At 36.4% G+C, this 16,140-nt stretch overlaps 1 protein-coding gene across 1 annotated transcript; it reads right to left on the bottom strand.

The window, feature by feature from the left end:
- Positions 1-654: 654 nt before the first annotated feature.
- LOC115880961 (leucine-rich repeat-containing protein 24-like) lies at positions 655-2,945 on the bottom strand. Its single transcript, XM_030898303.1, has one exon. The coding sequence runs from the start codon at positions 2,684-2,686 to the stop codon at positions 959-961; it is 1,728 nt and encodes a 575-aa protein (XP_030754163.1). The 5' UTR covers positions 2,687-2,945; the 3' UTR covers positions 655-958.
- Between the last annotated feature and the right edge of the window lie 13,195 nt (positions 2,946-16,140).

Genomic DNA, 16,140 nt, shown 5'->3' with positions numbered 1-16,140 from the left:
TATCTCTTAACGTTTTCAAGATCTCAGTGGTGAGAGTCGAGTTTGAATCACTCGGTATATCGACTTTTATTAATCGATTACCTAATAAATTAATATTTATTAGTACCTACTTAAATTTCAATTGCAAAAAGATTGTTTTTGAATCGAAAATAGCAAACAAGAGTGCAAAAATCAAATTAAGTGATTTAATATGTTGAACAAATTGTGTTGTTCGATTTTTGTAAAATATTATTAACATAAGTAAACTACAAAATTATACAAAACACTTGTATTGCTAAAATTTAATGGGTAATTTCTGACAGTAACAATAAATTATATTAAAATTTTGCCCTAAAAAATATGTCACCTAAGGCATGAGTACATACAAAGTTTTATGTATGTTATAAATTTATTACTATTGAAAAAAAGTAGTTTTTTAAAAATTTCAAAAGTCTTTAAACAGGATTGTTATGCTGTCCTGTTTTAATTGAAGTGTAAAACTTTTTACAATGCAAATGTGTTTTATAGGTATTCGTTTTGTAATAAATATAGTAATTTCAATTTAAACGGACCTTTGTTTGTCAAATTTAGTTTACAACCTAGTATGTAAGTCAACAATACCATAAAATAAATGGCTATGATTGTGTTAAAACAGAAAAATGAAATAGCTTTATTTAAAAAAGATTAATTTATTTCTCTAACATATTTAACAATACATAAATTAAATGGATTCTCAATAGTGCAATTAAAGTCTTATTTTCATTTTGAAGGGTTTCTTGCTGACACAGAGCATCCTACGCGAGAATATTTAGAGACACTTACAGGGAGAGCTTAGATGGTCTTAAAGAATAGTCATGAGATTTGAACATTGAAACATCACACGGGAGAAACAATTTAGAAAAATCGTACATCTATAATTAGTTAAAAGTAAATTGTTGATGTGAGCAAAGGCACTAATTGAAGATTAACCATAAGGAGGTTAGAGAGAGACAAACTCTTGGGCAGGGGGGGCGCAAAGTGGTAGTTTGGGAATTGGTAGCTCTGTTTGTGCGGGGGCGGCGGTGGCGTCTGGCAACGACAGAGTCGAACTGCCCCCCGCCGTCACTCGTGGACCCATGTTGTCGTAGTTGGGCGGCGGAATAGGGCGACGCGGCAACGTCGCCATACCATGGTACACCCGCTTTGGTCGGGGCGGCAGATCTAGCAGGTCGGGACACCTGGAAATGTCTGCCGTAGGGTCACGGCTTACTGACACCGAAATAAAAATGTTACCATAGGCGCCGGCTGGAAGGACGCTGGTACTGAATTCTGGCGGGGGTGGAAACACCACCATCGGTACGGGCTCGCGCTCGATCGTGATATGCACAGGCTGATCCATGATATCGAGGTCTGGCCCTATGGCCTCCATACTACCCGTGCCTCGGTCGGTAGTAGTAGCAATGCTGGCGTCCAGTAACTTCTTCTCCTGGTCCGTAAAACTAACGCTGGCCTGCAAGCCATGGCGCATGTTGTTTCTCTTGCGGGCACAACACACCGCAACCACAGCAATCACAGTCGATAATCCTAGAGTCACACTTATCACCATTAAACCCCACCAAACCACCGCAGTGTCCGATTTACTAAGGGTGGTCGCGGTTACAACCTCCGGAAGCACTAAAGTCACATTCACTTCGTCTATGTCTAGTAGATTCCTAGCTACACATGTATATAAGCCCACATCCGCATCGCTGACATTGGATATAGTAATATTGACCCACTTTTCGAGGAGTCCTTCTTCGGCTTGCATAACTAACCATGTATGGTTAATCGGATGACCTTCATAGAGCCAAGATACTTGAGGCTCTGGATCACCAAGAACATGGCACCCGAAGCTAATATTACCACCGGCTTCGGCTTGAACTTGATGTTGGGGATAAGCAAACACCTGCGGTGGGCAGGCGAATTCAGTGGAAGGTGTATCTTTCCAAATCTGTCCATTTAATGATTCGGGCTCGTAACACATTAGAGATCCGGCGAGTTTACTGGACACGAACCAGTCCCGAAAGCCGCGTAGTTCACAGTCACACCGCCACGGATTTCCTTCCAATTCTAAGGTGGTTAAGTAGGAGAAACCCCTAAACGTTGCCTCTGACAGGTTGCGCAAAAAGTTGTGTTGGAGATTAACCGTCGTCAAAGTCGGAATGTTAACAAAGGCGTTTCTATGAATAAACTCCAACTGGCACTGCTCCAGATACAAAATTTTTAAATGCCGCAAAACGGGAAATTGAGCCTCCGATAATGTTCCTAACGGATTTCCACTTAAATACAGAAGACGCAAGCGCTCGTTACCGTGAAAAGTCTTTGGATGGAGATAGCTAATTAAGTTATTAGACAAATCCACCTCCACTAAGATAATAAGATCCTTAAAAGCGTCCTGATGTATCTCGCTAATGCCGCTATTCGTCAAGTAAATCTTCTGGAGATGGATTAGGCCTACGCTCTGAAAGGCGGCTTTGGGCAATTTCGGGATGGTGTTGAGAGACAAATTGAGAACTTGCATTCCCTCGTCGAGAAAGGTAGGAATGGAAGTGATGCCTTGCTTCCTACAATACGCCGTTTTCTTTCCAGATATCCACTTGCACTGACACGGCGCCGGGCAGTCCATCCAGTCCGGAGCCGAAAGGGCCAACGCGAAGGTCAGCGACAGCACGAACACAGTGCTACCCATCGCCTGAAGTCATATCGTCTCAGGGCAAGTGACCATCCAAGCGCGCCGTGATTTGGCCTCGCGACACAACAACGGCATCCCGAACTGCATAGTTGTTTGTTTATCCAGTGATTTTATTTTGGGAACGATGCGAAAACTTTTCGAGAGAGACGCGACGAGCGGGCGCCGGAGTCGAGTGCGAAGTCGAGGTTTGGGAGCCGGCAGCGTACGGCAAGCGCTCCAGAGCCAGGTTCACCGCACTATGATTTTCGTCCGCAGCTTTGTGGGTCGGGGCGCCCCGTATTTGTTGCGTCGGCGTCGTGGGGCGCGAGATGCGCCCGCCCAACCCTCTGCACCAAGAACCTGCTGCTTCTCACCTCTTGTCGAAGCCGCCGCCGACGCTTTTTCGCGGATTTATAACAATTGATTTTCGACAAAAGATATTAATCACGGCTAGTTCTTATTTAGAATTTCGCCGGCTTGTACTTTTCGTGAAAACCGTTTTCGACCAACCACCACTACCGTTTTAACGGGTTGGCTACCGAACGATCATATATTATGACCGCTAAACTCTCTAAACTTGGATGCTCGCTAATAATCAAAGAGGCTCCGATAAAAACGCGCATCTTTTCTCGTATAACGGTCTAACCGGAATTATCGGAATATATCCTATAAAGGACGAGGTTTAGTGGCGGTCATGTCTTCATTGTAAAGTTAGGGGGATGACAACTACGGGCATGGCAGAGATAGATTTTATTTTCTTGACATCTACAGTATGTCCCCGGATTGTCTTTACAAGAGAAAAAAAACTGTTTTATCATGCATTCTTCATAAAAATGTTTGCTTGAAATGAAGCTTTAGAAAAAATTCAACCATATTTTCATGTTTTTCTCAATATTGTCAAAAAGGTATGGAAATTTGGAAAAGTATAAACCAGATTAACCATTTTAGAACAAGCAATTTTTTTTATGAATAATGCATTTTCCTCTAATTGTTATTAATTCACAACCAAACCCAACCAAACCAATAATAAAAAAATCCTCTTGTAAAGACAATCCGGGAGCATACTGTATATTGTATTTGTCGTTTTTTTTCAGAAAAAAATCTCATTTTTGGTTCAACATTAAAATTATTACAGTTCACACCAAATAAACTTTTAGTCGCATGATTAACCTTGACTTTACTTTTAATAAAAATATTTTAGAAAACAAAAATAAATTAATGATAAATATACAGGGTGGTCCGAACTGTATTCCGGAAACTTCGGCAGCATATTATGGAGATTAAAATAAGTAAAAAAGTTCGTATAAATGTATGTCCTAAAATGCTTAGTTTCGGAGATACAGGGTGTAGAAGTTTTATTTTTATTTCGATTTTTTTCCAAATAATTTCTGAAGTAACGTAAATATTTGGATGAAAATTGGTGTCTGGGAGTTTTTTGACATAAGAAATTTGATTTTGATGTCAATATGACTCCTACTAGTAGAGGGCGCCACCTACATATTCTTTAACTGGTTTGAAGAGTAATAACTCTTCGTCCGTACCTGTATAAAACTACTAAGTAAAAAAATATACATTTACGACGTTTTCCACGTGAAAAAGGTCTCTTGGTAAAAATCGCTACGAGTGATGGTTTTCAAGATATTTGGAATCTAAATTATCAATACCTGTCATCATTGACAAATTAAACATGTTGACCAAATAGTTATTAGACTGAAATCTTAAATTTGAACTCTTTTTGTGCCAAAAGTTCAACAGAAACTGTTTAATCATCATTTTTTCGCAGAAAAATTTATGATTAATTTTAAAAAATAAAAATTTATTATTTCAGTCAAATAATTCTATTCAACGTGTGCTTATTTTTTGTCAATAATGACATGTATTGACTATTTCCATTTTAAATATTTTGAGAACGGTTGCTCGTAGCGATTTTTACTAAGAGACATTTTTTACGTAAAAAGTCTTTTTTACTCAGTAGTTTTATACAGGTACCGTCGAAAAGTTATTACTTTTCAAAACAAACAAAACGCATGTAGGTGGCGCCCCCCACAAATAGTTTTGACATCAAAATCAAATTTCTCGTGTCACAAAACTCCCAGACACCAATTTTCATCCAGATATTGACATTACTTCAAAAATTATTTAGAAAAAATCGAAATAAAAATGAAACTTCTACACCCTGTATCTCCGAAACTTAATATTTTAGGACATACATTTATACGAACTTTCTTACTTATTTTTATCTGCAGAATATGCTGCCGAAGTTTCCGGAATACAGTTCGGACCACACTGTATAAATAGTTATTATTTAAATCAACAAAACTCACCTTCTTAACAGCACCTAAGGAACATAAAGGGCCATTACTATCGCCTTCCCGTTCAAAATATTTTAATAAAGTTGCGATGAGTTTTTTACGGCTATTGAGCTATCTTGTACACTTCGCACTAAAAGAGGTTCTAACCTAACCCAGTGGCGGATACAGGGGGGAGGCCCATGAGACCCGGGCCCCTCCTAAAATGTGTAAATTGTGTAAAATATTAGGCTCTTGGGTTAAAAATGGGGCCCTAAAAGGATTTTGATTGATTGACCCTACATTGATTTTTTATTTTGGGCCCCCCCCCCTAAAAGAAATTCCTGTATCCGCCCCTGCTAACCATGTTCGACTGCAAGGTCTGCTAGTAAACAATTTAAAGCTTAAAGTATCACAACACTATTATTTATTTAAACCAAACATTTGTATTACAAAACTAAAGTATCAAAACGAATGACAATGTCAGGAAATAACTACGGGTACTTGACATTTTTTACAGCAGAGCTACCACCTGAATCCTCAACGCCAAATTTAATTTTTCGTTGGTTTCTCTATATATAATTACATACAAGAAAGTATACAGTATGACTTTTAAATCTTTTTATTATATTATTTGGAACTTTGAAATTGTTTGAAAAATTATTTGTGGGGTTTGAAAAAAATGTTCTAGGTATTCGGAGAAAAAATTACTTATTGTGCCTCGGCTGTATGTCAAACGTACATCATCGCCACAAAAAGGGTCGTTTTTACTCCTAATGAAACAATATACTGTTTTTGGCAGTGGTTTGGACAAAAATTTAATCTAATCTCTACTTTAATGCTAGATAAGAAGTTCGCCAAAGTTTTTGTGTATAATTTTCAACACGAATAGTTTTTGGAATGAATATAAAATTAATAAAAAATGATAATTGTTTTTTTTATTCCTCAAGGACTCAAGGAAGGAGGCTTAATGCCTAATTAATTAGGGTTTCACACGTGCACTTATTTAGGAACCGACAATGACAACAACCTGAATACAGGATATTAAGAAAAAATCATTTTCCGAAAATATTAGGTATCCAAACTTACTTCCAATCAATACACATTATTTATTATTGAAAAATGTCTTTCCAAAAAACGAACAAAAATATAAACGCGCAAACTTGAAATAAAAATAGTTTATTGACTTTCATAACATACATACATACAGTCATACATATACATACTGCCATTGCTCGCTGACGAGTATTCGACACGCATCAAAAGATGGTCACGTAAGGTGTTTTCTTTCATGAGCTTTTCTGTGACTGTAAAGCCCGATACGTGATGTAATTTGCCTACCGCACTGTGGACATTCAAAAATCTCATTGCTTTGATGCCTCTTTTCTTTTTGGTTGTCGCTGTTAACTGAGTTTACAATTCTTCTCCATTGAGTTCTATTGTGAACTGCTTCTTCCCAATGATTCTGCATGTTAATCCCCTTTAAGTTTTCGTGGAAAATGTCCTTGTACCTTTTGAGTTGTCGACCCGGCCTCCTCTTACTGTCTACAAGCTCACCGTAAAGCAGAGATTTTGGTATGCGGTTTTCTTGCATTCTGCATACGTGACCAGCCCATCTTAAGCGGGATTTTGTAACCATGACTTCAATAGTCCCGCAGTTAGCTTTTTCAAGGACCGATACGTTTGAGACATGATGAAACCACCGGATTCTTAAGGTGTCTCTTGTCTCTGTTGCAACTTGTTTAATGCGTTCATATGTCGGCGGTACGGCACTCAGGTTTCGCTCCCATATAACATGGTGGGGATTATAATTATTGCTCGGTACACTGCAAGTTTCATTTTTGTACTCAAGTCATTATTGTAGAAAACCCTGTCTTTTAATTTCCAGAATGATCTTGAGGCGCTAAATAAATTCAGAGTCGATATTGACCTTTTCCGAAATCAAACTGCCGCGCCGAGGTAATTAAATTCCGCTACATATTCCAATAGTTCTCCGATTTTTATAGCATTGTTATGATCTTCCGTGGGAGTGCACATTATTTTGGTTTTGTCGATGTTTAGTTTAAGGCCCAAAGCCTCGTATGCCCAGGTATATGTGTTCAACGTTTCTTGTAATTGTTGTAACGTGTTTGCAACTAAAGCGCAGTCATCAGCGTATTGAAGTTCTGTGATGAATTTTGTACGTGTTTGTGCCCTGTGTCTTTTTATGTTGAACAGACCGCCGCGCGCCGTCATATCTGTAACTAATGCCCAATCCTCTCTCCTGCAGTTTGAGGTCCACTATAGTGGAGAGCGCTGCCATGAATATGTTGAATAGGAGAGACGCTAAGACACATCCCTGCCTAACTCCTGTATTTGTCAGGAAGGGATCGCTCAGTGATCCATGATGTGACACTCTTGACTGGTTGTTGTTATGGAGAATTTTACACACTGTAAGAAATTTGTTGGAGTCTGTAAGAGTCGAAGACTTTTGTTAGATCGATGAATGCAACATAAAGTTTAGACTGCTGCTCTTTTAATTTTTCCTGTAGTTGACGGATGGAAAAGATGCAATCGACCGCGACGGTTATGCCACGGTTGGTGCGAAAACTCGTTTGCGATTCTGGGAGGATTTTTTCTATATGGGGGTGTAGGCGATTTGACATAATTTTTGTAAGAATTTTTCCGCCGATAGCCAATAGTGAAATTCCCCGGTAATTTCCGCAGTCTGATGCACTTCCTTTGTCCTTAAATATATTCACTATATTCGCGTTGATAAAGTCCTGAGGTACCTCTCCACTTTCCCATATGACATCAAAGAGAGCCGTATGGTGACCAATAAGTTCTTTACTTGCCAGCTGATTTATTGTTTTTAAGCTGTTTTATGGATGCCATTATTTCCTGTTCTGTTATTGGGGTATCTAATACATCGAGGCTGTTATACTGAGGTATTGTGTTTAGTGCATCCATATGGGGGTTGTTTTCTTGATTAAGGATATGGCTGTAATTAATGCTATTTCCAGAGGTTTCTAATTTGCGCTTCCTCTTTTAAAAATTCGCCATTTTGTGCCCTGATTGTGCAGCTTACCTTCTTGGTTGTACTCTTGAATCTTATTGGCCTTTTGTGACCATCAATTATCCTTTAATTGGCGCAGATTTCTTCGAAGCGTGTTGTTGGTTGCTGGATTGTGCGGATTTGCAGTGACTGCTTAATGTGCTCTATACCTTTGTTCCAATAAGGACTGTATATGAGGTTGATTTTCGTTAAGCCAGTCTGGTTATTTCATTTTGTTGAAGTCTCCCAGTACTGCATCGCTAGTTTTATGAATCGCATCCCTTATTGTGTCTAGCCTTGTTCAGCTTCCAAGATTGAGATTGAAGTTATCGGTGGAAGTGATTCTTTAATGGCTTCCCGGGGGGCGTCGGCTGTATTTTTGGTCTCTAGACCCCGTACGTTCAATCTGGTCATGTTGTTTTGCTTTTTACAGTGTGGATGTTTGGGTTTTAACTGGATTTTCACTTTTCATTAAAAGTCGGTGGTTCGTGCCGAATTCGGCATCTATTCTGGCTTTTGTGAGTCTGACATCTTTTAGATGCGTCCTTCGAACGATTACGTAGTCCAATTGATGCCAGTGATCTGATCTGGGATGTTTTCAGGTAGGTACCTTTAAACTTGTCCTTCAACATGAACCACGTATTGGTGATGCATAGATTATACTCTGTGCATATTGTTAATAAGCATCCACCATTGCTATTTACGTTTTCCATTCCATGTTTTCCCAATACGTTAGGCCATATTTCCTGTTGTCTACCGACACGATCATTAAAGTCACCTAGCAAAATGATTCGTTCGTGCTTTGGAATTCGTTGGAGAGCATTTTGTAGAGCTTGACTTTCATAAATATTGTTAGTGGCATAAAAAATGCACCCAGATTAAATTATCGTACTTTGATAAAATAAGATAAAATTTAAAGTTTTTCAAGCGGGTACTTTTTTGATATTGAATTATTTGATATATTATGTATAACTTTAACGCAATGAAAATGTTCAAGATTTAAGTTACTTTTGGTATTAGTATTTCGTATTTATTTTATATTACGAATTAGATGTGTTTGGATCACTGTATTTTACCGCTTTAATATTCCTAGATTTCATAGACGTGCAAATTTCACGCAACTCTACGAGTTTGAAAGGTGCCGGATTACAGTCGAGTTACGCGATATCGGTAGGTATTCCTTTAGGGAAAAATTTTAGGGGTAAATCAAAACGAGACCACTGCAGATGTTGTCGAGTGTGATTGCAAGAAGACCGACTAATCTGTGAGAGGTACTGAACGGAAAATGCAATTAAGGTACTCACTGAACACTGAACGGAAATGTAACAGTTTTCCGTTCAGGTACTGAAAGGAACGTGAGTTAAAAGATCTCCAAATCGTTTTTTTTAATCATATCTCAATTACAATTACAAGTCCGTACAGAGTGGCTCATTAGCAATCAATCCTAATTTCTGTCATATATTAACATACTAAATTTCGTGTTTTTATCTAAAAAAATAAAACAATTTATGGAGGTGAGCCAGTTTTGAGCCGCACCCGGTAGACGGTTTCAAAAAACATGTGCCATCTCTCGTGGGGAGATTCCTCACGTAAAAATAAGATTTATTATTCATATCAACACAGATCGGATTCTGGTTTCTTTCTTAGCTCCAGGGAGTTAAAGCCTTAATTTTTTTCGATTTATTATAATTTTCTTCCAAGTGCTTTTAGCGATACGAATGAAATTTTCAGGGTAAAAGTTACTATAAGTACGACATATTTTAATTCTACAAAAAATGTCGACAGATTTACCGGAGACGTGCATATGGGTTATCACAGAAATTAAAAAAAAAACATATGCGCCACTCACTTATATCTGTATCTAAGTCTAAATAGCAATCTTTACCCATATAGCACGTCCAAATGAAATTACGTTTCTACAAGGGAGACACATGAGAAACTATGTTAAAGTGAACCTAAAAAAATATGTTAAAGTGAACCTAAGTGTTCATCTAGTTACATACACATATGAGATACACGCAGATTTATATTGATAGAATTGTGTGATACAGTGTTTACTAGTTGTATACCGTATGCACTCAAGATTCTAAAGAGTTTTTTTGTAACGCAACAAATAATTATTAAAATGACGAAATCTGACGTCGGTATATGAGACATACAATGTATAAGTCAGTATGTGTGATACTTCGTATCATAGTTGTGCCTAGAGTACACACCTTGTAAAAATGTGACGTATACACATAATATAAATATCTATATAGACACTTCGAGCATGAAATGAAGATGTGCGCACGCGCGGATAGCCTCAGCGTAGACACACCGACCAGGTGTATCTTATGTGTCCTCTCTCTTTTCTCCTTTCTAGGAGTGGTATGTGTTAGCAGCCATTATTGTTTTATCATTCGGAAGCTCTATATAAATGTTCTGTTTGTGTGTAGTTTAAAAGAGATTTTGAGGTAAGTACAAGTTTTTAATTACCTTGTTACACCTTCCTAAGAGTATTATTAATATTTTAGCAGCGACTCTTCCCTTACTCGATACCCAATTTACCAAATTTTGACTCCAATGAATGAAAACTCCAAATATTCTCGTATAATGATACAGAGGTTAGCTGAGTTAGCTCTGCAATATAATTTTTTTTAATTTGGAATTAATAAAAATCTAAATGGACCAGAGAAAGAAAGATTTAAACACTTCAAAGAACTTCTTACACTGATATTCGGTAAGTTATTGATGGATCAATATACAGATATGTTTAATATTCAATAACCAGTTTCGTGTAAAATTTAAGGATGAGATTGTTAATCTGGAAATAAAATACAACAAAGCCCAACAGAGTGCTCGATGAATAAATATGCAAATAAACCAACTGCTTGGAGGGAAAAGATGAGAAAAAAATGACTAAACGAGGTCCACCAAATCGTGGCGATATACCAGTGTTTACCATTTTAGTATGTTGTTATACTAGGTACTTATATTTTTAATCCATTTTGATACAAATTCTGTTCTTTTACAGTGTTTTCTTACTTCTGGTTTCTGCAGTGTAAATAATTATTATTATTGTGTTATTTGCGCTATTGCGTTCCATGATATAAAGAAATATAAGAATTTTATTTTTTAACCACTTAATCCATTTTATGGAAGAAAAATGGTACATTTAATACAAAACAAAAATGGAACAATTTTAAGGCTACTTCTCTTGAACTTACGATCGAGATACTTTTGGAAAATACAAAGTTTTGCCTTCCTAATTTTCGTTCTAAAAAGATATAATTGGTGGCATTGAATAAATATTTCTTAAAATGAACGAAAAGTTAGGCATCAAAACTTGTATTATTTCCTAAATTCGTTCATAAGAAGTAGTTTTATCTAGCACAAGATGTATATACGAAGCAAACATAGATACATAGATGTATATACCTGTAAACAGAGTTTAAACGTAATACACAAGCACTGTGTATCCTACGGCACACTGTGTATCCCTTACTTTGTGTATACGTAAATGCTATACTGTGGCTACATTGTGAGGCGGACGTTTAACCTTTGTGCATAAGTGTTGAACTACAATGTGTAAACGTAGCATATTTACATCGGGGGAATTGTGTCACCCTGTGTCTATATCTAATAATGTAAACACATCGTAAATGTGATTTGATGTGCTGTATGGGTAAACACTAGCTTTACTTGGAGCAACAAGGACGTCACGGCACTTCATAGAATTATATCAAATGACTTAATCACCATTAACTCTTGGTGCGATTCGAACCTCCTGAGTCTCAACATTTCTAAAACTAAAGCTTTGTTGTATAAAAACTCGCTGCAGCCTTTTATACTTAACAACACCAACATTGAATATGTAAAATTCTTAGGGCTTGTTGTAGACAATTCTCTGAAATAGGACATGCATATCGACGCTTTGTAGGAAAAATTAAGCTCTGCCTGTTTTGCATTAAGGTCTGTTTCTAAGGAGCTTAACTTGTCAGTGCTAGAACTGTTTATTATGCATTTTTTGAGTCACACCTCACATAGACCCTTCGATTCTGGGGTACGCGTTGTGCGACTCAATTTGACCGCATTTTCAAGCTCCAGAAGAGAGCTGTTCGATATTCACTGGGACTAAACAGCAGAACTCATTGCCAGGACTTTTTTTAAAAATTTAAAAATATTAACTCTTCCTTCCTTATTTATATTTGAATCCGTTTGCCTAATACGTAAGCATGTATCAGCTTCTCAAGGAAGGCTATCTCACACTTATCCACTCAGGAACGCGGAGCAAGATCTTTATCTACCTACCCCACGCTCAGAGTTAGTTAAAAGTTCAATATTATACAACTCGAAAAAAATGCACAGTCACTTGCCATTTGAAATCAAATCCATAACATCATTTTCTTCATTTTGCAAAGCATTGAGATCTTATTCACTAGACAAGGCTTTCTACGCCGTAAATGACTTATATTTTGATAATCGAATTTGATCTTGTAAAGACTGGTCTAATATATGCTATTACTATATTTACTATAAACTTACTAAATATTTTTGAATATTATTTTTATTTTTTTATTCTTTAACATTGTAAACATTTATAAATGTTCATTTTAAACAATAAGACTGACAATGTAATTTGTATACTTGTTTTGTATTCTCTTTTGTTTGTTTACTTTACCTTTGTCTACAAATTCTAAATTTTTTTGACAATAAAGGCATTTATTTTTTTATTTGTTTATTTAAAAAATTTTAATTTCATAAACTGGCCAAAATGTTAAATAAAGTACTCATTGATTTCTCATCAAAAAAAATATCAAAAAGTTCTTATAGACATGGATGCAGAAATGCATGGTTTTAGAGTTACAGTACCTATAAAATAGATGTTTTGCTTATTACCTAAAATACTATTATTTTTTTTTAATTTCCTATAGGTAGCACTGAATATCGGTTGTTTTGGTTAAAATTATAAAATTGACTAAATATTTTTTTTTAAAACTCTGGATCAGGGAAAAGCAGAATGTCCACTGGAGAAACAGACAGGGGCACAGGCACAGCAAAGCTTTTATCCAATGACCTACCTCTAAAAGAACTGCTAATGCTTAGCAGGAATAAATTGCGGATTACAACAGGCCTCTTGACAGGACACATGGCTGTCAAGTGTTACCTAAACAAGCTCAACCTGTATCAAGGAAGTCTTTGCTACAGACTCTGCGATAAAGATCCTGAAACAGCGGAGCACATAATATGTCACTGCGAGGCTCTGGATCGCAAGCGACACTTTTTATTTGGGTAAGCTAGGCTAGAACTGGAGGAACTATGCTCCCATCCTATCAAGGACCTGCATAAATTAGTACAGGGCACAGGGATAGGAGAATGGGTGCAGATAGAGAAAGGGGACAAATACAATAGACCTCACAGGTCGCAATGTTTCCGGCAGAGGACGGCCCCTTATTGTGAAAAAAATGTATTAATTTTATTTTATTTTAATTTTATTAATTGTGATTAATAAAATTGCGTTTATCTCATCAAGGAGATCGAAATCGACAAAATATCGAGATACAACTTCTAATCGAAATTAAACGGCCTACAAAATTTTGCTAATAAAGAAAAAAAGGTCAGTGGCGCACAACCCATACAGCACACTTCGTCCCAGGGACGTACATTTTATTTCCATTTAGGGACGTACTATTTAGGTACATTGTAGGACTTCACTACAGACGTACATGCAAGTTTCAGATATAATGCACTATATAAAATAATTATTATTTTAATATCATAATTCTCAACAAAATAATTTAAATTCAACAAACACAAAGAAAAATTAAACAAATTTTAAATTTTTTTTTTTTGTAGAATATTTAATTTTTTTTTTTTTAAGTTTTCTTTTTTTGAGTGTCTCAAGTAGTTAGTTATCTTGGGTTGATTTGGTGGACACATGGATTGTGTGTTTTTGTGGTAGCCTAAAATAATTTCCTGTATCCGCCCCTGCTAACCATGTTCGACTTAAAGCTTAAAGTATCACAACACTATTTATTTAAACCAAACATTTGTAATACAAAACTAAAGTGTCAAAACGAATGACAATGTCAGGAAATAACTACGTCAACTTGACATTTTTTACAGCAGAGCTACCACCTGAATCCCCAACGCCAAATTTAATTTTTCGTTGGTTTCTCTATATAGAATTACATACAAGAAAGTATACAGTATGACTTTTAAATCTTTTTATATTATTTGGAACTTTGAAATTGTTTGAAAAATTATTTGTGGGGTTTGAAAAAAATGTTCTATTCGGAGTAAAAATTACTTGTGCCTCGGCTGTATGTCAAACGTACAGGGTGTCCCACTAAGAATAGCTCTCGGCAAATCCTAGATGCGTCCTTCGAACGATTACGTAGTCCAATTGATGCCAGTGACCTGATCTGGGATGTTTTCAGGTACCTTTAAACTTGTCCTTCAACATGAACCACGTATTGGTGATGCATAGATTATACTCTGTGCATATTGTTAATAAGCGTTCACCATTGCTATTTACGTTTTCCATTCCATGTTTTCCCAATACGTTAGGCCATATTTCCTGTTGTCTACCGACACTCAAGTCACCTAGCAAAATGATTCGTTCGTGCTTTGGAATTCGTTGGAGAGCATTTTGTAGAGCTTGACTTTCATAAATATTCTAAGTGGCATAAAAAATGCACCCAGATTAAATTATCGTACTTTGATAAAATAAGATAAAATTTAAAGTTTTTCAAGCGGGTACTTTTTTGATATTGAATTATTTGATATATTATGTATAACTTTAACGCAATGAAAATGTTCAAGATTTGAGTTACTTTTGGAATTAGTATTTCGTATTTATTTTATATTACGAATTAGATGTGTTTGGATCACTGTATTTTACCGCTTTAATATTCCTAGATTTCATAGACGTGCAAATTTCACGCAACTCTACGAGTTTGAAAGGTGCCGGATTACAGTCGAGTTACGCGAAATCGGTAGATATTCCTTTAGGGAAAAATTTTAGGGGTAAATCAAAACGAGACCACTGCAGATGTTGTCGAGTGTGATTGCAAGAAGACCGACTAATCTGTGTGAGGTACTGAACGGAAAATGCAATTAAGGTACTCACTGAACACTGAACGGAAATGTAACGGTTTTCTGTTCAGGTACTGAAAGGAACGTGAGTTAAAAGATCTCCAAATCGTTTTTTTTAATCATATCTCAATTACAAGTCCGTACAGAGTGGCTCATTAGCAATCAATCCTAATTTCTGTCATATATTAACATACTAAATTTCGTGTTTTTCTCTGAAAAAATAAAACAATTTATGGAGGTGAGCTAGTTTTGAGCCGCACCCGGTAGACGGTTTCAAAAAACATGTGCCATCTCTCATGGGGAGATTCCTCACGTAAAAATAAGATTTATTATTCATATCAACACAGATCGGATTCTGGTTTCTTTCTTAGCTCCAGGGAGTTAAAGCCTTAATTTTTTTCGATTTATTATAATTTTCTTCCAAGTGCTTTTAGCGATACGAATGAATTTCTCAGGGTAAAAGTTACTATAAGTACGACATATTTTAATTCTACAAAAAATGTCGACAGATTTACCGGGGATGTGCATATGTGTTATCACAGAAATTAAAAAAAAACATATGCGCCACTCACTTGTATCTGTATCTAAGTCTAAATAGCAACCTTTACCCATATAGCACGTACAAATGAAATTACGTTTCTACAAGGGAGACGCATGAGAAACAAAATATGTTAAAGTGAACCTAAGTGTTCATCTAGTTACATACACATATGAGATACACGCAGGCTTATATTGATAGAATTGTGTGATACAGTGTTTACTAGTTGTATACCGTATGCACTCAAGATTCTAAAGAGTTTTTTTTGTAACGTAACAAATAATTATTAAAATGACGAAATCTGACGTTGGTATATGAGATATACAATGTATAAGTCATATGTATGTGTGATACTTCGTATCATAGTTGTGCCTATAGTACACACCTTGTAAAAATGTGACGTATACACATAACATAAATATCTATATAGACACTTCGAGCATGAAATGAAGGTGTGCGCACGCGCGGATAGTCTCAGCGTAGATACACCGACCAGGTGTATCTTATGTGTCCTCTCTCCTTTCTCCTTTCT

The sequence above is a fragment of the Sitophilus oryzae genome, unplaced genomic scaffold, assembly GCF_002938485.1.
Source record: "Sitophilus oryzae breed Bouriz unplaced genomic scaffold, Soryzae_2.0 scaffold_1668_pilon_pilon, whole genome shotgun sequence".
Taxonomy (NCBI): domain Eukaryota; kingdom Metazoa; phylum Arthropoda; class Insecta; order Coleoptera; family Curculionidae; genus Sitophilus; species Sitophilus oryzae.
The sequence above is the reverse complement of the archived record's forward strand: the minus strand, read 5'-3'. Positions and strand labels throughout refer to the sequence as shown.